Raw genomic sequence first — 22,288 nt, forward strand, 5'->3', positions numbered from 1 at the left:
AGGTTTAACGAAATTATCGAATTGAGCATAAATACAGTAGTTTGATGGTAGGCGTAGCACCGCAAGTGGTATCAGGCGTTGAAGAACTGAAGGTCGTTTGTTGGTCGTTGAGTGGAGGGCGCTTACGACTTGATCTAGCCGTACAAGCTGCGTCTGATATTTTCAAGAGTACCCTGGTCCTCTAACTGCTGGAACAATTTCGCAACTGGTGGAGAGTATCTCTCGTGCGTCAAGAGATCTTGCGTGCTGTCTGCGAGAACATGTGTTTTCTTGGCATGCTCAAAGTAATCATTGAGGGGAATGCTGTCGAAGACGCCATAGTCGTAGAGATTATTCAAAATACGCCCCACCATGTCCATAACAGGCCTCTGGACGGCGGTCAAAACAATGGGGGTAACAAGGCCACTGTTCTTCACAGCCGCAAGGATAGAGCCAAGGGATTGGTCAATGAGACCACCCAGAGTAGCCGAGTTAATAATATTGCTGACAAAAGCGTTGAGTGAGCCCAGATATTCGCTGTCGGCACGCTTTGAGAAAATTTCGGAACGCTTGGAGTAGAATGTGGTGTTTTCCTGCAACTCTGGCGCCTTACTCTCGAAATTTCTTGAGGTACTGAAGATCATGTCGAAAGTAAGGTCACTGCCACGGCCAACCTTGTTGAGAATGGCAGCGATGAAAGGACGCTGAGTCAAGAGGTCACCAACATGGTAGGTCAAATTCTCTCTGTTTTGGTCGTTGAGAAGCAAGTCATCAGCGACAGAAGTTATGAGGCCGGAGGCCATAACCTCGGCCAAGATGCTGTTCATGTCCAAGGTGATGTTGAGGCCTGAGAGGGCTGAGTTGCCGGTCATCATGTTGGCTAAGAGCGAGTAGACGGCTCTAGACAAGTTATCTATCTGCTGCTTGGAGCTGGCGACTTCGAGCAAAATGCTCTGCACAACCTGGTTGTCCTTGACTTGCGTAAGAACTCCGGTCAAGACATCCTCCAAGGTGTCACGCTTCTCAAGGTTGCCATCACTGTGTTGTTGAAGGATGTCCATGAACTCATGAGCGTAGTCGTACAACTCGGAGAAAGCTGGACTCAAGTTCTCAAGCTCAGAGTCGTCTCTTGTGACTATCTCCGGCTCAACGTCGAAATCGGCTAGCGGCTTCAACGCCGTAACGGCGGATGCCATCAAGGGCAAGGCTGCAACGTATTGAAACAACCTCATGTTCGCTGGTTAGGGATATGATATTATGGCACCAACGAAAGCAAGGGGGTCAAGTCTCACAGAAAGGGTCTTGGAAAAGAATGGATTAAGGGTGTTTGCGGGCTTGGACCAAGAAGAAGTTGTAGCGACTAAACTTGGAAAAGGACTTGATGAGCAGAAAGGTGGTATATATCTGTTACACAGAGGAAAACGCTTGAAATTGTCTGTTTTTACCTTATTTGGCCATCTTGCATTTCTTTGATTCGGGAGGAGATGTTTACATTGTGCGCACGGCTAGGCAGGACTGCCCACGGGAACGATGCCACTTTGTGGGCGCACTGTGCACATTATACTATAGCCGAGGCGTGGCGCTTATGGGGCTGCAGATACTTCAGACAATAGAGCTGGCAATAATAGAGCTGTGCTTGGTATCATTTAATTCGTTCAAAGTTAAGCTTCGTAAAATGATACGATCCCATGCTAGAAAATATTCCCAAACGCCCAAGGCCCTTTGGCGTGTACGAAAGGCATGCATCACAATTAAGCAGACTCATTACCGCATTAGGCAAGTGGTGTGGAGCTATACTGCAGAAAAAATCAAATATCAATTCCTCTTTAGGAAAGAATGAGGATTCCCTACAGTGCTCGATTAACAAATGCAGTAATTTTGCAACCAAGTCACAACACTGTCGTTCGTTCGTCCTCCTGTGTAACATGGAATTTCCCAAACAGGTTGGCTCTCTACTTCCGACTTGCTTTGCCTTGTTTTTATATAGGGTTACCGGGCCCCACAGCAGATATTACCTGGAAATCTAACGTCGTCTTCTTCACCACCTTATAGCATCTACTCATAACCAGATGAAGTTTACGTTCGTCTCCACCCTCCTTTGCATCTTCCTGGCGGTGACGCTAGCGACCCCGATCGCTCAGCCTGTTGGTGAGGAGTTTGACTTGACTTTCCTCGAAGACACCATCGAAGCAAGATTCGACCCTTATGACTATGAGGCTTTGTCGAACTTCATTCAAAAGAGAGACACTAGTGGCTTTGAGCAGACCATCGAAGGTCTTTTGAACGTTGTTAATGACTCCGGCGTGATCTGGGCTGTGTTGGACCAAGTGGCCTACTACCCAGACCGCATTGAATTTATTGCAAACCTCACAGGCCGTCTCATTGGCGGTGCTAACCTCTCCAGCATTGGTGACATGCTTGGAGGCGGTCTTTTGGACTTGTCCGACCTCAATGTTTCTGCTATCGTGGGTGCTGTTGCAGACTCTGGTGTTGTTCAGAGCTTGTTGGACGGCATCTTGCTCGACGAGGACTACAGACCAAACCTTGTGAACCTTGTCTCGAGATTGTTGAAGTCTCAAAAGAACACATTCTTGTGGTTGGTTCAGGACCTCTTTGGCAGAAACTCCAACAGTAAGAGAGCTGAGACCAGCGGTCTTGAGACTTTCATTGGCAACATCATCTCCACTGCTTTGTCCTCCACTCTTGTGGCTGACGTTGCAAAGGATGTGCTTACTGCCTTGAACAACACTCAGTTCCTCACAACCACCGTCAAACACTTCCTTGCTGACGAGGGCTACCAGAACATGACTGCTCAGCTCGTCATTGATGTGATGAACACTGGCGCTATCAGCCTCAACGGTGCTTCTCTTAACGTCACCTCTCTTTCTGAGAGAGTCTTGAGCAGACCAGAGTTGATCAGCGGTGCCGTCGGTATGTTGCTTTCCGGTAACATTCAGCTCGGCGGTTTGGGCAAGTATGCTGACGCTGTGATGGAGATTGTCCGTGGTGTCGAGGATGATGGTACTTTTGCTGAGTTGAACAACTACGTCTTCTCCGAGTCCCACACCGTCTCCACTCCAGTTCTCTTCACCGGTACCGTTGTTGTTCCAAGAACTGCTAGCTTCAGTCTTGGTGGAATTGGCGGCTTCTCAAATGCCAGTGCCACAACGACTAACAGCCCTAACTCCAGAACAACTAACTCTCCATCAAGAACCACTTCGCACGCTAACAACGACACTTCGTTCTCGTACCAGACTGACGACAACCTCAATGAGCTGGAGTCTGCCGCTGAGGTGGCCTCCATTCTTTCGTTGCTTTCTGCTTCTCCAGCTAGTGAGACTGGCTCTGCTACGAACTCACCCACTAGCAAGACCAGCGAGAGCTCTGGTTCTCCAAAGAGATCCGCCACCTCTTCGGTCGACAGCTTGAGCAGGTGGATGGAGACTTACGGTGCTGAGACCACTACCACCACCTCCAGCAGATCTTCCGCACCAGCCACAACCTCCTCCTCAAGAAGCTATAGATCCATGGTTACTGTCACTGTGGAGGAGGGTTCAGATGGAACCACTACTGCCGACCTGAGCTCAGGCGGCGGCCTCGATGCTATTTTGGGCTTCTTCACTCAGACTGGCTCAAACAACCAGCGCAGAGAGGTTACCCAGGGCTCGAGCGCTTCTTCTAAGAGCGTGTCCATGGTGTTGGTGTACTTGCAAGTGTTCTTGTTTGGCGGCGTTCTTATGCTCTAAGTCTTGTGGATCAAGACTACTTCAAAACTTCTTTCGTTACCCTTCGTACTTCGGTTTATATTATTAATTATACCTACCATTTATTCTGACCCAGATGTTCATGTAGTTGGTGTGACAATTTGTGCGGGGGTAGACCGGTGATTATCGCATGGGTCCAACCACTACCTTATCAGTATGCGCGGTAATCTTAAGGAACCTACTACTTCCTATATTATGCACAGTGCTAATGGCACTAAGAGTCAGCTACCGATATCAGGAGCTGATGCTCTTGAAGAAGTGGAGAATGGGCCATTGACTCCAAGGAGAGCCTCCATACTGTATGAGACGGAATCAGTCGGCTCCAATGAAATCAACCATGAGCCGATTCCGTTTCAAGGACACCATCACAATGATGCAGACGAGGTTCTTTCACAAAGCATGCCTAACATGGGTGGAGCACGCTGGTTGACGCCACGTATGGTCAGGCGTAATTCAGAAAACACATTGACGAAGCGGCCTTCCAAGAGTTACCTTCTGTCACCAAAAAAGTGGTTCTCAAGTACAAAGCGGAAGAAGAAAAAGAGCAAGGTAATTGAGGGCCCCTACAGCATAGAATACTCGGTTTTCAGACCTATGAACTATTTGCCACCGATAAAGTCAGAGGCTGATTTCAATGAACACTTGGTGAACATCTTGCGACAAGAGAACGTAGCAGATGCGAGCCAACCTCCAGAAAACTATATCAGTGCTGCCGATTTCGAGGCGTTGGTCTCAGCAATGACTCATGACGTTGAATATGACACAGACTTGCGCCCCATGAGGATAAGTCAAGGCTCACTGGGGAGCTATTTCGTGCTCGGCAAACGCGAGAGAGCTGGAAACAACGACTCAGAATACACAATTGAGATCTACAAGAGAGGGATCTTCAAGCCAAAAGATGAGGAGCCTTATGGGCCACTATCTCCAAAGTGGTCGAAATGGCTACATCGCACGTTTTTCCCCTGCTTCTTCGGTCGGGCCTGTTTGATTCCAAACTTGGGCTACGTCAGTGAAGCAGCTGCGTGTGTACTCGACAGGCAACTTCTCTCGTTCATTGTACCCCACACAGACATTATATTCTTGAAATCACAGGCTTTCTATTATACATTTTGGGAAAGAATTCGGTCCAAACCGCCCAAGTTCAAAATTGGCTCGTTTCAGATGTTTTTGAATGGGTACATCGAAGCCCAACAATTTTTCAGCTTATATCCTTTGCCTACAGATATCGATAAATTACCAGTGAGTAAGGTCCTTGAAGTTGAGACTGATCAACCTGTCGATCAATTACCATTGCAGTTCCGCTGGACGAAAGAGGTCATCCAGCAGTTCCAGGAACAACTTGAGAAGTTGGTAATTCTTGACTACATTATGAGAAATACCGATAGAGGAGCCGACAATTGGATGATCAAGCTAGAGTGGAGAGAGCTCTCAAGCAGCAGATCTCTGAAGAAAGTATATCCATATTTGAGGATAGGCGCCATCGACTCAGGGCTTGCTTTCCCGTGGAAGCATCCCGATGGCTGGAGATCGTTTCCTTTTGGATGGTTGTTTTTACCATATGCCATCATTGGCCAACCCTTTTCAAACAAAACTAGGCAGCACTACTTAGCCCTTTTGACATCATCGCATTGGTGGGAGCAGACTATCATTAAGCTTAGAAATGTCTTTGAGCAAGACGCAGACTTCAAAGAGAGGATGTGGCTAAAGCAGGTTGCCGTCTTAAAGGGTCAGGCTTTCAATCTTGTCGAGGTCTTGAGAATACCACAGGCTGGGCCTCTCGAACTCACAAGAAGAGAGCGAGTACTCATTTGGGACGATGAGATGCATGTACCCACCCATGTGAACAACAGAATTTTGAGCAACGCTTTAGAATCAAGCATTTACGATGTGACTTCGGCAGAACTTCAATCGAATGGCAAAAATGACGAAACTACTCCACTCCTTGAACAACCTAAAAGAAACAAGTCGGACGCAGGAAGTCTTAAAAGTGCTTTTAGCGAAAGTGAACCTATGCGGATGTCTGGTTTTGACTATAATATGACCTATGAAGGGGATGAGCGCTACGATCGCGAAGACTCCGAAGAGACTAACACCAAGATCGTCGTCATTGAAAGATTGGAAAAGGTAGATGCAAAACCACCAGTGTTTACCTGGTGCTAATTATACTTTCTTAGATTGCAATTCTTGAAAGGTTTTGGGATAGTCGTCACTGTTGATGCCTTTGTAGTCTGCTTCATTGATTTGAACGACACCAATCTCCTCTTTAATTCTCAATTGAATCATCTTCAACAAACCGTATAGAGTCGAAAGAACTGGCGTAGAAACACCATTCTTTGAAGCCGTCCTCAAAGGATTACCCAATATAACCTCAAGCTCGAAGAGTTGCTTCTTTCTAGAATCCACCAACATCGATGGGGAGTAGAATAGGCCATCGCCTATATGAATGAAGTAGTCACTGGTCAGATCTGGGAGTTCCACGCCCTCGCTTTTGGCGATAGCCAATACCTCATTCATGGCTGGTCTAAAGATGTTCTCGTTTGCTTCACCAATCTGACACCTATTGACATCTAATCCTGCGACAGTGCAAGTAGTATTCAACACCATGTTGTACACCAATTTCTCCCATCTTGAACTTAAGGCGCTGTCTTCTATGATAACCTCATTGACATCCTTGCTCACATTTTGATACAACAGAGCAAACTCCCTAACCTTCTCCATTGTAAGCTCATCCAGAATGTTAGGATTGTGGAAGGGACCTAACTTCAAAGTATCCTTGTGCAGATTGTCCACTGTACAATTGATGTTGGTTGAGCCAATCAAGGAGATACCAGAAAGAACAGGGTTTTTAGGGTATGCCTTAATCATGGGTTCTTCGATGCCGATGCCATTTTGTATAAGCACCACAGTATTCACGCCATCCACCACAGCAGGTTTAATGATTTGCTCGCATGGCAGAGGCCCGTCAGGGATATTCTTGGTGGTAACAACAATATAGTCGAACGGACCGTTCTCAGCAACAGCACTTTCGACGCTCTTGCTGACGTGGGTGGGCTTCCAATTCTTAAGATTACCATATGTCACTGAATTGATGGTGAAGCCCTCAGTAGAAGCCTTATCGAAAGCAGAGCGAACGACGAGTGTAACGTTACATTTCTCGTTCAATGTGAGCGAGAGTGCAGCAATTGTACCAACTCCACCTGAACCAACAACAAGGACACTTGGTTTCGACATTTGTGAAAAAAGGTTGTGGCTCACTGCGTTATCTTATAGTAGGCTCGAGATGAGTTGGCTGCAGGAGGTGGGGTACTCCGCCGCTATTCCGCTAAACGTCCGCGAGCGAAACAGGCAATAGCCGTTAGGTTTCGATCTGATCGAAAACACCGTCGCCGGCGTAGTTGTAAAATTCCCTAGCTTGAATTATGCGAAGTTCAAAGAAACGCATCGAATCAGCATCGTTCATTTTACCTTCTAAATCTTCTGTAAGAGGTATCTTCTTGTAGCTGCAGTATTCCTCCAAGCCTAATTTATGAGTGAGCTTGAGCACCTCTGCCATGATGGTAAGAACTTGGTTAACTGCTAGACCGATGTTATCTGGGTTGTTGTGGAACTTGTCTAAAAGAAGTGCAGTGAAAAGATCGCCGACTCCAGTGAAGTAAGACTTGATCATGGGGATTCTATAGTACTCGATCGAAGCTTGGCTTTTGGAGGATACGGCGCAGTAGATGGAGTTTGGGTCACATTTGTTTCCGAACGAAAAACCGTCTGCCAAGCTTGTGATCACGATATGCTTTATGTTGCAGCCTTCATGAAGCTGCTCTGCAGCCTGCCTGAGTTCAACCTCATTGGAAATTTTAGATCCGCTGAGAAGCTCCAACTCAAACTGGTTGGGTGTGATGACATCCACATTACCCTCCTGCAAGAGTCTTCTGTAGGCCTCAACACATGCATCATCCACATAGAGATGTCCTTGGTCACCCATGACAGGGTCACAGACGTAGGTGGAGTTTGGGTTATTCGTCTTGAACAGGACGATATTTGCAGCCAAGATGTCAATAAGCTCGGCAGATGGTATATAGCCCAGGATTATCGCATCATACTTGCATTTGATATCCACTAGACCGTGAAATAAAGCAGACATATCGCTTGAACTGACTGCTGAACCTCTCACAAACCCATACCCGGTGTGGTTGGAAAAGTTGACAGTGTTGATATTGTCAACATCCCAGCCGAGGTATTGCAAGGGAAAAGTTGCAGCTCTACCACCAACATAGCCGTGGACAACGTGGGACTGAACGGAAAGAACGGACTTCATGGCTTGGGTGGAGATCAGACCTCGAGAGAAGAAGATGGAGATGGAGTCAGCTGGGGTTTTGCACGTGATTTGACTCCAGTGGTTTTGAGAATCAGAGAGACCTGGGGTAGAGGTGAGACGGCGAAAATTGATGGAAAAAAAAAAAAAATCTGTAAATGTGGGCTGTTTCAGGAAAAGGTCCACGGGCCGAAGGGCTAACCGAGCTTCGCTATAAAGCATGCATCTTGGGCGCGGGCATCTCCAGCGTGCGGCAACTTTTATCCCCGTTGTTTCAGAATTGAACAGAATGAAAAAAATTCCCGTTATTTGAACAAAGTGGAAAGTGGAGTGTTTTTCGTAATTAACGATTGCACCCGGCAGCCAGTAAAATAAAATAAACCAGTCGGAGCACAAATGGATGATGGACCGTAAGGGCTCCTATGCGATGCCCAGAAAAGCGGCTAGTCCAAGATGGAAAAGATAATTTCACCATTGAGACGTCGACCGGCGTTGCTCATGCGTCTTTGACACTAATTACAAACTGTCACAATTGGCTGAAACCTAGAGTCCACTCACCGGCGCCGCCGCAGGCCGACAAGAAATTTTTCACTCCAGTCTAACCGACAATGAGGCCAATCACCATCACAACCACTCCACCGAACGGGCGCCGCACAATGGCCACCTTGGCAAGGATAGTCCAAATCGAGATCCCCCAGTATTGTTAAATTCTAACCTGGACATTGTGCTCTGTGTCTAGCTAAAGACTGGCACCATAACACAACGACGCCGCGTTAGGGTTAGGAGAATAGGAGAAGACTCAAACTACCGCTAGGCATGGACGAGCCGTGGGGTGCCGAAACAATCTAGGACAGTAATTGGATGTAGACGCAGGGTAGAGAAAAGTTACAAAGGCGGAACGGAACTGCCAAATAAAAGAAAAAAAAAAAATCATGGGCAGTCCCTTCTTGAACAATTGCAGTTGCAATAAACGGCCTGTTGCATAGGGTGATGGATCGGCGCAAGAAGGGCGTGGAATGATAAGGCGGTTAAGCCGTGGCGCGGTGAGCAAAAAAATAACTTGTGCCAGAACAGGGGCCTATTAATCCGAAACAAACCGATTCCAAACGTTCCAAATATGAACGTCATGACTTTTTTTTGCAGCAATGCCTTGCTTAAAAATGTTTAACCTCCTGTAGCCACTGAACTGCCTCCTGTTTTCATTCGCGGCTCACTTGCATTCTGAGCCTCTTTGGAAGTTTTCGAGACCGCAATCCTGGTTCCCCCTCCCACGGTGACGAAACGAGAATTCTGCTTGGCGCCACCCCCTTGCACAACCCGTTTCGATAGCAGGTTCTACCAATTTTTTACCTACCCTATCAAAACTACCGCAATCAAATTCATCTCTAAACACTATTTAACTTTTATTTTTCTTGCCCAGTAGCTTCGCTTCGCCTCTGCAGTGTGGCAGGGTCTGGATTCGGAGCCTGCACCTCCGCCTCTATTTTAATTTCCTCAGTCGTCGACCCACCGCACATGCAGTGCCCGATTCGGCCTTTGAGGAGTGCTATATATACCTTGCCTCCCGCCCGCATGGAACACTTTTTCTGATCAGGTCAAACCCTCTTTTCAATTCCTCAGCATCTGCTACTTCTTTACCACTTTTCTACCTACGTTTGTCGAATACCATGACTGTCGCCGTGGATCCTAACTTCAAGTCGTCCTTGCCCCCACGCAAGAGAGCCAGAACCCAAGAGGAGAAGGAACAACGCCGGGTGGAGCGGATCCTCAGAAATAGAAGAGCCGCCCATGCCTCCAGAGAGAAGAAGCGGAAGCACGTCGAGTACTTGGAGTCGTACGTCTTACTGTTGGAATCGAATCTCGCCACTTTGTCGGATAACTACGCCTCTGTGGCAAACCTCGTTTCACAAGACAAGATTGATGGTCTCAACTTGCCCGCTCTTCAAGACTTGACGTCGTTGAAGAACCAAATTCACGCCAACATGTCGCTGGTCACTCCTGCCTCAAAGCCTTCCAAGATGGGCTCTGTTCTGTTCGGTGACGACGACCGCGATTGCGACGACATGGATCATCACGGTGATTTCTCCGTCGAGGATACACCCGACATCCAGGTGAAAAAAGAAGAATCGGATGGTCCCGCCGAAGCGGCCCCAGAGGATTCCAAGAGCTCTCTCCTTAAAGTTGAGGAGTCGCCTCTGAACCTCTTGACCGCCTCCCCAGCAGGATACTTCAACTACCTCCTGCCGGTTTCCATTAACTCCCCCGTGAACTCCCCTATTGATTTACAATTGAAGATGAGTGAATCAGTGGATCTTGCCGAGTCTTACTCGGGTTCAACCACCTCCGGCTCCATGCCTAGCACACCGGACATGTCCATGCAACACAACGAAGTGTCAATGATGGATTCAGCTACCTCAGCTTTCGATACTATGGCGCAAAATCCAGCAGCGATTTTGTCTCCACGGTTAATCATGGCTTGAGTGGCCAGCAAAAACCCCTGATTGTTCTCTGCTTGTCGCACCATCTCCAGCTACCGCTGGCTCCTGCAGCAGATCATGGAAAGACGTATATTAAATAACACTTGATGGCCTGGTGGTCATTTATTGTTATTTAATATGCGTGAGAATTTTCCTGATCTCTTGCAGTGTAGGGTCGATTTATAGCATAGAAGTAACAGCCTGGGCGTGCTTGCATGCGCCCTCATTCTCACGCATAACCAATTGGTCCGCAGCACCAGTCGATTCTGTTGTACATGGATCCTCATTGACAATCGGTAGTAAAATGGACGAGTTCGATCTCTTAGGTGGAAAAGACATTTCCTTTGATGTCAAGCTTGAGGCTCAAGATCCTACTTCTCTTGATATTGACGAGTTTTTGTATTTATAAGAGCACTGAATATCAGGGGTCGCTCACATGTGACATAGATATTTCAGGGCGGTTTAGGATGGATTATATTAATTGGGAAAAACTATAGGGGATACACAACGAGAAACGAAAAATCGAGAAAAAGAAAAAAAAAAGGAAAAAAATTTAAAAAGCCGAATTGAGATTCGGACAAGATTTATGCTGACATTCAAGACCAAAAAAAAAAAAAAAATAAAGCCAGGTATTAAAAAAAAAAAAAAAGAAAAAAAATAGAAAAACAAAAAAACCCAAAAAAATAAGCTGTTTTGGGGTTTTTGTTTTCTAATCTTTTTGATTTATTATCTGGCGTTGTCCTTGATATGTTCGGTTATCTTGCATTTAGGTGGTTCATGATGGCCCTTAGCTAATGTTATTGATAATAGGCGCTCCTCACTAGAGTTGACGCGACTATGTCTGACGTACGCTACAACGGTGCCAGAAGGTTCACACAAATATATGATCTCATTTTGATTACCATTGTAGATTTAGCTCATCAAGTACTTGATCGCTTCCTGTGAGAATATGATCTAATTCTCTGGATGCTTTCACCCGCCCGTAGTATATCTGGCAGTCGCTGTTAGAGCAATATCGCACGTATTCCACGCTACTTACGTTGGAAAAGTTGCGTTTGTTACATGCGACGCAAATGCTCTCATAGTCTATGACCTGAGACTCTTTCTGTTTGACCATCGAAATAACATCAGTTATAAGACCAAGCTCAAGACCAAGGCAGTTTTGGCAGAGGTACCTCGAGGGAGAATCTCTCAAATTGCCTTCGCATAAGTAGCATTGCTCAGATTGTACAAATTCGCTTATCTTAGTGATGTCTCTCTTCTTAATAGCAAGTTGTCTTGTCGACTTTGGCATCTCTCTATACCATTCTTGGATGTTAACACCAATCAAGTTGAAGATCCTTTCCAACGGTGGGATCAACACTCTCGTAATGTAATATTCGAAATCAAGCTCTAGCGGATTATCTGTACTATAGGATGAAACATATTCGTCGGGAGTAACGCATCGATCCTTGATTCTTTCCTTTCTGGAGTCACGTATAACAAGGTACGGTATACGCTCACGATATTGTGGCTCGTTTCTGGGGTCTTTCGAAGCATTCTTCTTTGCAATGATAGCTCCAGGCGGTAGATACTTCTCGTTCTTGTAAGAACCGTATCGCACCTCTTTGGCAAAACAGAAGTCTTTGACGTTCACTTTGTTGAAAAAAATCTTTTGAAATTGTTCAACAGTATATTGTTTCACCTTCGATAGATCTTTTGTCTCAAAAAGGATTCTCAAGGTCTTGCCAACCATTTTCAGTTGCGCTGGTATACCATCTCTTCGAATTGTCTCGATTCCCTTTGCTTCAAACTTAGGCAGAGTTTGATCTTCGAACTCAAAGCACAGACCCACATAACGTTTTTTAGCGAGTAAAACACATGGATGATATACCTTCTCAAATTTAAGTTTGATTGGATCTGGAAAAAAGTCAGTCACATCTCTTGCTAACTGCTTTCCCAATTCAAAAGCTTTTTCCTTGGACCTGCCAGGGAAGTAGACGAACAATGAATCAGTATCTCCGTATACAACTTTTGCATCACATCCGCTATCCTCTATCATTGCAATGGACTTGGTGAGAATCTCTCGGCCAGTTGACACGATGGCATCCGCAATATCAGAATTCGGCATTCGACCACTGAAGCTGGCCGATGTGTACCCATATGTAACATTGGCAATTAATTTCAATGCAAGTTGTTTCAGGTTGTAAAGCTTTGCGAGCTCTACATCTTCACGAAAGGCTCCCGCCACTGCCCGTACATTAATTCTCATGTTGAGGATTTCTTGTAGCATTCGAGAAAGAATTGATTTCCTGAATTTGGCAGAGACAAACATCATTCCATTGGGAGATATGTTAATACCTCCATTTTTGAGTAAGATGTCAACGATGCCGTGCGGAATGTTGAGGTGAGGAAGGTATCCCACCACATTTTTATTCTGTTGGAATCCTTCTATCGGGCCCAACAATGTTGAATAGCAATAATTATACGCGATCATTATCGATGGGTATAACGATTGGAAATCTAGGACAACCAACGGAGATTTGTAGAAGTTGGAATCAGGCTCCATGATCAAGGGGATAGAATCTAAGGCACGCATATCATGTACTTGTTCTTTGGAAGGGGAATTAAGAAGCATATTTTCTTCTTTAGCAAATCGCAACAAAATCGATTCAACCTTAAATTGAGAGCCACGATAAAAATTGGAGTTGAAATCAATTCCTATCAATCTCGACTGCTCCACATTTCGCAAAATCATTTCCTGGACGTTCATGATCTTCAATGTTAATCCAAGACGATGCACATAGTATTTGCAAAACATAAATGTATTATTGAAGTTGCCGCTAGTGAACCATTGACTGAGATCCAGATTCGTTACTCGCGGGAGGGTCTGATGAAGTAAATGGAAACACACATTTTCAAGAGTGTAACCAGTCAAACTCAACTCCGAACGTAGGACTCTCCAAATATTGAGTAAATGACGACCATTGATTTTGAGGGCAGAGGTATGCGTGTAACCCCAGCGGTCCCCGAACTTTCCGTTACTTTTGAAAGTTGATCTGCTGAGACGAGCTAGAAGATTAGTTTCATAGTTCACAAAAACTCGCTCTGCTAGATAGCCCCAGCTTGAGGCATTGATCTCATATCCCGAAAGAATGTCAGGATCAAAAACATCAAAGACGTCTAAAAATGTTTTGATCATCTCTTTTTCAGATGTGAAGATTTCAATTGCAATTTTTAAAGTTTCTGCCACCGCCGCAAATAGTTTCAGGAAGATGTAGTAGTCAAGACCTTCGAGACATACGAAGATAGCCGTGGTCCGTGGGTCTTCACGATACATGGCATTGGCGTCATCAAAATGGTAAATTATGGCTCTTACAGAGTCAATCTTTGGGTCAGCTTGCCTCTGTGAGTTGGTATTGACGTGAACCTCCATATGGAAGTTTGTCATATTGAGGAAGCCACTGGGGTTCCTCGCAACTTTATCGCTTCGGTACGAGTACTTAAAGTCATATGTTTGTGTCACAGCAGGTTCAATTTGAGATCGAAATCTCTCTTTTTTGTACTGAAGGTTACGTTCAATGCTTTGAACCCATGTTCTTATAGACTTTTTGGATGGCGCCTCTGTGCTGTACTGCCACAATTGAGGCTTGCTAACACTCACAGTCTGTTTTGGCGGCTCCTCTGTTTCTAGTAATCCACAGCTTGTCCCTCTAAACTCGTAGGGAGATAGTGAGTCATCTCCAGCATAAGGTACTATAATTTTTTTGTTGGCGAAGACAAGGGGTTTCTGATGAACATCTTCCTTCTTGAAATATGCGGGATCCCGATATTCTATGTCGAGTAATCCTGATTGATGCATGGTCTTCATGAAAGCCGACTTCCGTAGTGATGAAGGAATTGGGAGCTCGTAAATATGCTGAGGATTGCGGACAATCAAATGCAGCGTTTGCGTGATAGTAGAAAGCAGTGAGTTGGTATCACTTCCTTCAACCTGAGAAAACGGCCGTTTTCGCTGGCTAAAATGAACATTAATGGATTGTGGATCAAAAGTATGGTGTGTTTCAAGTTGACTAGAATTTGGCAGCAGCAAGTCAGGAGAAGAAAGCTCGATGTCCAACGGACGAGGATTCTGAGATGGAGAAGGGGATCCATCGACTTCAGAGCTATCCTGCTTATTCGCTGGAGGGCCTGAGGGAACTGAGTCGGAAAAGTTTGCAGTGGATGCTGATTCATCTATGGTGAACAAATCGTCGTACGAAGACCACTGAACCAAGTCATCACGATAATTGAGTAAAGGAAGATGTTGAAACCGGTCCCTTAGGGTATCACGATCCACGCTTTCAAAGCACGTAGGTACGTTGTTTGGTAATGCGGGTTTGATTAGATTGTCATAATAGTCGTTAGCGTCATTAAAGTTCGTAGCAGCGTTGAGTTTTGCGACATACGCCACAAGTTCTCGATATCGAGCAGAAGTCTCCCATTCCTGGTAGCCGTCCTGGCCAATTTTAGTGAAGACTTGCGAGTACAGCTTGTGGAGCAATTGGGAAGTATCGTTCATGTTCCGAAGGGTGCATTGATACTTGAGATCTTCGAATGTGAATTTCAAAGAGGATAAATAGATGTGTTCACTGGGCATTGTCTTGTTGAACTCGGAAAGATCGTTGTGGTTCGTCCTCTCCACAAGATTGGCCCTATTGAGGACGTCACCCGCCGAGATGTCAAGCTCGAGAAGAGACCGACCAATACGAGGGTAGCGGGTGCCATTCAAGACATTGCCCTTTGTGATTGAATGCCGAAGATGGTCTTTCAAAGGCAGGAGGTCGAACTGGGAGGGTATGACTAAAGGCAGACGGAAGTGACACTTCTCTACGTTGAGAAACCCGCAACCATACAAGTTGAAGTCAGCAAGAAATTGCGATGTATAAGGGATGTGAGCTTCATAGAGATTTGGTGCGCCGTGGGATTTTTTGAGCTTACCGTCGTAGTTCCACACATCGACCTTGTGCGACGTGATAAGCTTCACAAGTCTCGTCTTGTAAAGAGGCAGAAGAAGCAGCACCTTGAGCACCTGCTTGTAACCAAGGTGATAGCCGTACACAGGTGAACCCCGACAGTACTCCACTGCAGCCACAAAGTTCAGGGGAGGTTTGTCCTCCATCTCGCTATCTGAGTCATCGTCCTCCACGGGTTTCCTCTGGAAAGACTCGTGAATCTTGATATCAAAATGGTTCTTGAGCCCACTCAAGTAAGCCTCGTCTAGCTGCCGTGTTGGACAGTCAATGTAAAAGTAAGGATAGTAATTGTGGACATGGACTAGAACATTGTAGGCGAGGTTGGAGGCCGCCTCGACCTTGAGGGCTCCGTAGATGCGGACAAACGGAACCTTGGAAACAAGCCCATAGAGCTGATCCAACGGCGTGGCTACGTGCTGGTACGCATCGAGGTCACAAATCTGGATTTGCAAAGCATTGGCCATGCGGTTGGGGTACTAGCAGCAAGAGACATCGCGGCTTCGCGCGGCGGTAGCTTAATGTGCTTCTACAGATCACCACAACAGAGCAAAGAAAAAAAAATCACCAATGAGACGCAAACACCAAACTTAAGCAAAAATTAGGCGTCCATCGAGAAGACGTTTTATTTTTGGTTTGTTTTGGTGGTGCAGGCGGGCGACATGTTGGATGGTTCGGAGCCAGTTCTCCCGAGGCTGCCAGACGCCTGAGTTTTCCAGGTGGAGGAAAGCGGGACGTCCGTCGGGAGAAGGACAGTTCCGAAGCGGCGTATCCGATGGATGGAAGCGGCAGGAGATGTTCCGAACCGAGAAGCATGCAAAGTACGATTTTTGTCAATGCCAGAAGTGGCTGTAGTCCTCCACGAGGGTGCCGTTGGATCTACGGCATTTCTATTTTTGTGGGGCGGTCTATCTTTGGTTGCAAAATTGGTGAGTGGGCGCACCCAACAGGGCGTTCACCGGTAAAAGTAGCCTTTCCAGGCAAACAACCAATGCACCGGTAGAACTTGCAGACCTGGCGAAGTTTCTCCTTGAAATGGATGCTGATTTTGTGGATTTTCAGTGCCAACCAGGGGGGGTTTTTCCTTACGGATTAGTCATCTCAGCCTCCCGTAGCTCCATTGTTCTACCGCCAGGCTTCTTTTCGCAACCAGCCCACACCACAAGTATCCAGGTCTGCTCACTATGCACCATCTCTGTCCTTCTAAGCGGCTCCGAATGCTCCGTGGCTTTGCTCTTGCGAATGCAAAATCAAGAAAAATTCCAAAAGTGAAGCAAAAAAAAAGAATCTTGTCTCACGCCCTCCCGCCTAAAGTGGGACCCTGACGCTAGTGCAGCCCCGTGGCGCCTGTTGCTGCGAACGACCTCTAGTGCTCAGTGTCCTGCCTGCCAGTGTGTCTACCATGTCTGCCCTGGCTCCCTGCCATTGTTTCAAACAAGCTCCGAGCGACACTGGCCCATCCAGGCCCCAATGGCAATTTTTAAAAAAACTTTTCATCAATTAGATTTCTAACCTTTCTCTCTGCCATCTTGCCAAACTCCCGTATATTCAAATAAGTGGCCTGCCTTGGGGTTGCTCGTGCCCGCCTGAAGACTGTATTTGCGCTGCCACTGCTTATACGCTGTGCGCCGTCGCGCCAAACCTCCCCAATCGTCTCACCACATCGGTCCTCATATTTCTTCTTGCTGGCACACTTTCCTTTCCTAACCCCAGCATGGCCGACAACTCAGACCCGGAAGACTCGGCCGCCAGACTACTGAAGCTTTCCGTGCTGACACCCAAGCCTTACGATGGCCAGTGCTCCCCTCCAGTGGCCACTGCCCACGGGCCTTTGAGCAGCGACGTTCACGCCAGAATCCTTGCTTTCCAGCAGAAGAGGGCCTCCCAGGCTCTCAAGGAGTCCCCCAAGGAGGGCCGTCTGCCTTCAGCGTCCCAGTCTCAGATGCATTTGCCTGCTAAGCCTTTGCCCCCTTTACCTTACACCAAAACTGCCTCCGAAAACCTGGTCCCCAAGCTGTCCCTTGTACCTTCGCCGTCCATCGAGCTGCCGCCACATGACATCCCCAAGGGCCCATTGCTGCCCTCCCAGAAGCCGTCGTTCGACTTGGCGAAAAAACCATCCCTCTCCCAAAGACGCGGTATGAAGCTCAACATGAAAAACATGGGCTCCTCCACCCCTGAACCGACCCACCCTCCTCATCCTCCTCATATAAACTCCACGGGAGAGCTTGCTAGACGCCTTTCCGAAAGAAAGAAGCGGCCCGACTTCAAGCTCAATCTCAACGACCAATCCTCTTCCGCCAGCTCAGAAGCTCCGACGTCTGACGTCAGCTCCATTGAGTCGAATCAGCCAGCTCCCCAAGAACTCAAGGGCCTTTTCGCTAACTATTCCAAGTATGTCGACATCAAGCTGGGCTCTCTTAACTTTGCCGGCAAGGCGTCCTTGCATTCTGATGGTATCGATTTCTCCTCCGGCCTGTCCTTCCACATTTCACTTGATGAATTGCAGTTTCTTGAGGAACTTGGCCGTGGTAACTACGGTGTAGTTTCAAAAGTGCTTCATAAGCCTACAGGTGTTCTTATGGCCATGAAGGAGGTGCGTCTTGAATTAGAAGAAAACAAATTTACCCAAATTCTTATGGAGCTCGAAGTGCTTCATAAATGTGACTCTCCTTATATTGTTGACTTCTACGGCGCATTTTTCGTTGAGGGTGCCGTTTACATGTGCATGGAGTTTATGGATGGTGGATCTCTTGACAAGTGTTATGGCGATGGTGTCCGTGACGAGGCATGTCTCGCTTACATCACTGAGTGTGTTATCCGTGGTCTCAAAGAACTCAAGGATAAGCATAACATCATTCACAGAGACGTCAAACCAACTAATATCTTGGTGAACTCCCTTGGCAAGGTCAAACTTTGTGATTTTGGTGTCTCCGGTAACTTGGTGGCCTCTTTGGCAAAGACGAACATCGGATGTCAATCATACATGGCCCCCGAGCGTATCAAAACTATGAATCCTGATGACGCTACATACTCCGTACAATCGGATATTTGGTCGTTGGGTCTCACGATTTTGGAAATTGCCGCGGGTAGTTATCCTTATCCACCAGAAACTTTCGATAACATCTTCTCCCAGTTGAGTGCTATCGTTGATGGTGAACCTCCCAAGCTTGACAGCAACCTTTTTTCAAAAGAAGCACAGATATTTGTGAAGTCTTGTCTTAACAAGAACCCTGATCTTCGCCCGCCATACGATGTTCTTCTCGAATCTCCTTGGCTCACCAATAATAGAGGAGTTGACCCACACATGGATCGGGTCGTTCAGGAGAATTTGAAGGCACGCAAGGAAGCCAAGGCAGAGCAATCCAAGAAACCCGGTGCATCGCTGTCAAGACCAGGCGCTAACGTTGCCAATGCAGGCGCGGCTCTGATGATGGGCAGGGAGAACGTTTCTTCCTTGCTTAAAAACAAGGTCAATGCACCTGCGCTCCATAGAGGCGGATTGCCAACGCAGCGGTTCAGGCGATAAACGTGGAACTCAAGTATCTCACGGTTCGCCTCATTGCCTTGCTCATATGGCTTCCGCTATATCATCATCATTATTCTCATCATTATCATCTACATCATCATACTCGGTTCATTTCGCATCATCACTGTGTATTATAGAATATATTTTGCTCATTAAAGATCCTCGGTATATGTAGAAGAATAAGAGTTGGTAGAGAAGGCTAGAAGCGGGTCTGAGGCTCTTGAGTTCATTAATCGACCACACTCTTTCCAAGAGCTGAACTTGATTGAAACGACATATCGGGATTCTTTGGTTGCAACTTTCATTTTTTGCAACCAGTTTAAAGTAAAGGTGCACTCGCATAATAGAAACAAACGAGTGTTGACTCTTGAAACTACCAAGAAGAATCTCAAAAATTGGTATACGAGGAGCCTATTAAATTAAAGAATCAAATTGTTTACTGTGGATCTTTAAATTATAGGTTGGCGGTCGAACTCCGTGTCGCAATTTGCTCCATGCCTTAGCTGGGACACTAGAGCGGAGTCTCTGCAGTATCGCACAACCGAACCCAGGACACCGCTGTTCAAGAGGTAACAACCAAGTGTCACCGATAGTAACATGTTGCAAATCGACAAGAGCAACCTTTTGATCAAAAAGACATTGACGGAGCGGATCTTTCCCGCACCTGATGCCCAATTGAAGTCCTTGGACAGAATTATCAGTGACTTTGATTTCACCAACTATCATGTTTCCACTTTGGAAGACAGACAGCTAATTTTGCTTTCCGTCTATTTGCAATGTTGGAATGACTTGACGAGATACGGTGTATCCGAGTACTTGAAGCTGAAGTACCAGAAGTTTGGTGAGTTTTTGACCATTGTGGATGATACGGAAGCAGGCTACAACTTCAGTTTCGTTTTGGACACGGGAGCCTTGGCTTCTCAGTCTGACGAGATCAAGCAGGAATTGATTGAGGAATTGGCCTTGTTGAAGAGACACGCAATCGCCTCTGCTTTTGAGAAGGCCTTCAGTCGTTATGACCAGCTTGCCGAACAATTCAAGGACCAGGACACCTATGCCGAGGAGATCAAGGGTGAATTGAAGAACGAGGAGGTTCTTGTCATCAAGTACAGAGGAGAGGATGAATGTATTTACATCAAGCCTTCCTTTGACCGTGTGACGGTTATCTTCTCCACCATCTTCAAAGATGAGACCGACAAAATCTTTGGTAAGGTTTTCTTACAAGAGTTCGTTGATGCTCGTAAGAGATCTGTCCAAACGGCTCCTCAAGTCATGTTCACCCAGAAGGAGCCTCCTTTGGATATCAAGAATGCCGTCAGCAAACGCCAGGACGACGACAACAAGGGATACGTCACATTTGTGTTGTTCCCAAGACACTTGACCAAGGGAGAACGCAGAGATAACTGTATATCCTACATCCAGTTCTTCCGTAACTACTTCCATTACCATATCAAATGTGCTAAGGCGTACATGCACACGAGAATGAGACACAGAGTGAGAGGGTTCTTGAAGGTCTTGAACAGAGCAAAGCCGGAGAATGTCGATGACGAGGGCAAGGCTATCGACAACAGAAAGACAGCTAGCGGTCGTAAGTTTGATGTTGGAAGAGTATAAACTGATGGATAGAGTTGGTTGTAACTATGTATAAAATTTGAAACGCAATTAGAATTGAAACTGACGTTAATGTATTATGCTTAATATTTACAAGTGAGATAGATCCTTAATCCTTTGGCTTCTTGACACCGTACTTGGAACGGGAGGTTGTTCTATTGGCCACACCTGCCAAATCTAATGCACCTCTCACCAATCTGTACTTCACACCCGGAAGATCCTGGACTCTTCCGCCTCTTACTAGAACAACATGATGCTCCTGAACATTATGGCCTTCTCCAGGGATCAAAGCCGAGATGACGTTACCGGTGGAGAGTCTGACTCTGCAGCATTTTCTTTGAGCCGAGTTTGGCTTCTTTGGTTTCAAGATCATAACTCTGACGACAACGCCTTTTTTAAATGGATTTCCTTGTAAATGTGGGGCCTTTGGAACGTTTGGCTTAGTGGGGAAGCCTTGCTTACCACTTCTTATTTGGTTCAAAGTGGCATATCTCTTCTGGCACTGACTCACAACGGAAGGTATGGATGGTTTAGCAAGTTGCACATTGGAGCGTATGGTAGCAAAGTATGACGTTATAGATTGGGAGCCGATCATCGGCTTGCCCATCGCCGTAAGCCTACTTCCGAATAATGTTCTAAGCATGGCTCTAGAGATCTTTTAGGTCGTGAGAACAAACTGTATTGAAAAATTGAATGCGTACTGCAGATAATACACTAACCACAACCCATTATACGGATCCTAAATTTCGGAGGCATTATTCTAAATGATGCAATGGTAAATAAATATATATTTCGATCATTGCTTTTTCGTAACTAGACCGGATCTGTCTGCTTTGTCGAAAATGTTGCACAGCTTAAGCTAGTCGTGCACACACCACTTACAGTGAGGGTATTCTCCAGTAAGAATTCAGAGCATATAAGCACATCTTCAACAATGTTTAGAGCAGCCTTCGCCAGATCCTTGAGACTCAGTGCTATACCCCGCACCCAGTGTGCTACTGTTGCTCCTAAGCTTGCTATTCCACAATTCGCCCAGGCTTCTAGAACATATGCTGGCTTCCCTGCCTTGACGAGAGATATCGCCAGAGAGAGAATCATTGAGTTGTTGGAGGGCTATGACAAGGTTACCTCCAAAGACATTTCTGAGAAGTCTAACTTCGTGACTGATTTGGGTTTGGACTCTTTGGATGTCGTTGAGGTTGTTATGGAGGTTGAGCATGAGTTCAACATTCAGATCCCAGACCACGAGGCCGACTCTTTGAAGACCGTGGGCCAGACTGTTGACTACATTCTTTCTCAGCCTGATGCCTGTTAAATTCAGGCTCGAGGCCAAATTCACATACATACATATCGAATCATGGGGCGACCCATATGCATAGCACTTCTGATACTTGCCTGTAGATTGAAAAAGCTGTATACTTTGCGTTGTTCAGGGTTATATGAGCAGATAAAGTTTTGACTGGCTATTATCTTGCTACAAGGCCATCATATTCGGAACGACAGTATCAAAGGTATTTGGTGACCTGCATACATGTGCTGTCTAGTTAGCAGCAGTGTGTACCGGGCGTATCCAATAACTGTGCGAGAAAAACTGTTGATGATAATCATCTGTTAAACACCTTCCACAC

General features: G+C 46.2%; 11 protein-coding genes across 11 annotated transcripts; 6 read left to right on the forward strand and 5 right to left on the reverse strand.

Moving 5' to 3' along the window:
- Positions 1-134: 134 nt before the first annotated feature.
- Positions 135-1,175, reverse strand: C7M61_001076 (uncharacterized protein; the record flags this gene model as incomplete). Its single annotated transcript, XM_024856494.1, has 1 exon — positions 135-1,175. The coding sequence occupies one exon, from the start codon at positions 1,173-1,175 to the stop codon at positions 135-137; it is 1,041 nt and encodes a 346-aa protein (XP_024716093.1).
- An 873-nt stretch (positions 1,176-2,048) lies between these two features.
- On the forward strand, positions 2,049-3,725 carry PGA45 (Pga45p; the record flags this gene model as incomplete). Its single annotated transcript, XM_024856495.1, has 1 exon — positions 2,049-3,725. The coding sequence occupies one exon, from the start codon at positions 2,049-2,051 to the stop codon at positions 3,723-3,725; it is 1,677 nt and encodes a 558-aa protein (XP_024716094.1).
- Positions 3,726-3,938: 213 nt separating this feature from the next.
- On the forward strand, positions 3,939-5,854 carry C7M61_001078 (1-phosphatidylinositol 4-kinase; the record flags this gene model as incomplete). Its single annotated transcript, XM_024856496.1, has 2 exons — positions 3,939-5,721; positions 5,841-5,854. The coding sequence occupies 2 exons, from the start codon at positions 3,939-3,941 to the stop codon at positions 5,852-5,854; spliced, it is 1,797 nt and encodes a 598-aa protein (XP_024716095.1).
- Positions 5,855-5,903: 49 nt separating this feature from the next.
- On the reverse strand, positions 5,904-6,974 carry C7M61_001079 (uncharacterized protein; the record flags this gene model as incomplete). The annotated part of the gene is made up of 1 exon (XM_024856497.1): positions 5,904-6,974. One exon carries the CDS (start codon positions 6,972-6,974, stop codon positions 5,904-5,906), a length of 1,071 nt encoding a protein of 356 aa, XP_024716096.1.
- Positions 6,975-7,098: 124 nt separating this feature from the next.
- BUD16 (putative pyridoxal kinase) lies at positions 7,099-8,055 on the reverse strand (the record flags this gene model as incomplete). Its single annotated transcript, XM_024856498.1, has 1 exon — positions 7,099-8,055. One exon carries the CDS (start codon positions 8,053-8,055, stop codon positions 7,099-7,101), a length of 957 nt encoding a protein of 318 aa, XP_024716097.1.
- A 1,664-nt stretch (positions 8,056-9,719) lies between these two features.
- HAC1 (transcription factor) lies at positions 9,720-10,532 on the forward strand (the record flags this gene model as incomplete). The annotated part of the gene is made up of 1 exon (XM_024856499.1): positions 9,720-10,532. One exon carries the CDS (start codon positions 9,720-9,722, stop codon positions 10,530-10,532), a length of 813 nt encoding a protein of 270 aa, XP_024716098.1.
- Positions 10,533-10,709: 177 nt separating this feature from the next.
- Positions 10,710-15,987, reverse strand: REV3 (Rev3p; the record flags this gene model as incomplete). The annotated part of the gene is made up of 2 exons (XM_024856500.1): positions 10,710-10,850; positions 11,569-15,987. 2 exons carry the CDS (start codon positions 15,985-15,987, stop codon positions 10,710-10,712), a joined length of 4,560 nt encoding a protein of 1,519 aa, XP_024716099.1.
- A 1,247-nt stretch (positions 15,988-17,234) lies between these two features.
- PBS2 (mitogen-activated protein kinase kinase) lies at positions 17,235-19,049 on the forward strand (the record flags this gene model as incomplete). The annotated part of the gene is made up of 1 exon (XM_024856501.1): positions 17,235-19,049. The coding sequence occupies one exon, from the start codon at positions 17,235-17,237 to the stop codon at positions 19,047-19,049; it is 1,815 nt and encodes a 604-aa protein (XP_024716100.1).
- A 597-nt stretch (positions 19,050-19,646) lies between these two features.
- ARC35 (Arc35p) lies at positions 19,647-20,663 on the forward strand (the record flags this gene model as incomplete). Its single annotated transcript, XM_024856502.1, has 1 exon — positions 19,647-20,663. The coding sequence occupies one exon, from the start codon at positions 19,647-19,649 to the stop codon at positions 20,661-20,663; it is 1,017 nt and encodes a 338-aa protein (XP_024716101.1).
- A 106-nt stretch (positions 20,664-20,769) lies between these two features.
- Positions 20,770-21,303, reverse strand: C7M61_001085 (mitochondrial 37S ribosomal protein uS12m; the record flags this gene model as incomplete). The annotated part of the gene is made up of 1 exon (XM_024856503.1): positions 20,770-21,303. One exon carries the CDS (start codon positions 21,301-21,303, stop codon positions 20,770-20,772), a length of 534 nt encoding a protein of 177 aa, XP_024716102.1.
- Positions 21,304-21,594: 291 nt separating this feature from the next.
- ACP1 (Acp1p) lies at positions 21,595-21,975 on the forward strand (the record flags this gene model as incomplete). The annotated part of the gene is made up of 1 exon (XM_024856504.1): positions 21,595-21,975. One exon carries the CDS (start codon positions 21,595-21,597, stop codon positions 21,973-21,975), a length of 381 nt encoding a protein of 126 aa, XP_024716103.1.
- Positions 21,976-22,288: the final 313 nt, after the last annotated feature.

The sequence above is a fragment of the Candidozyma pseudohaemuli genome, assembly GCF_003013735.1.
Source record: "Candidozyma pseudohaemuli strain B12108 chromosome Unknown scaffold00001, whole genome shotgun sequence".
NCBI lineage: Eukaryota > Fungi > Ascomycota > Pichiomycetes > Serinales > Metschnikowiaceae > Candidozyma > Candidozyma pseudohaemuli.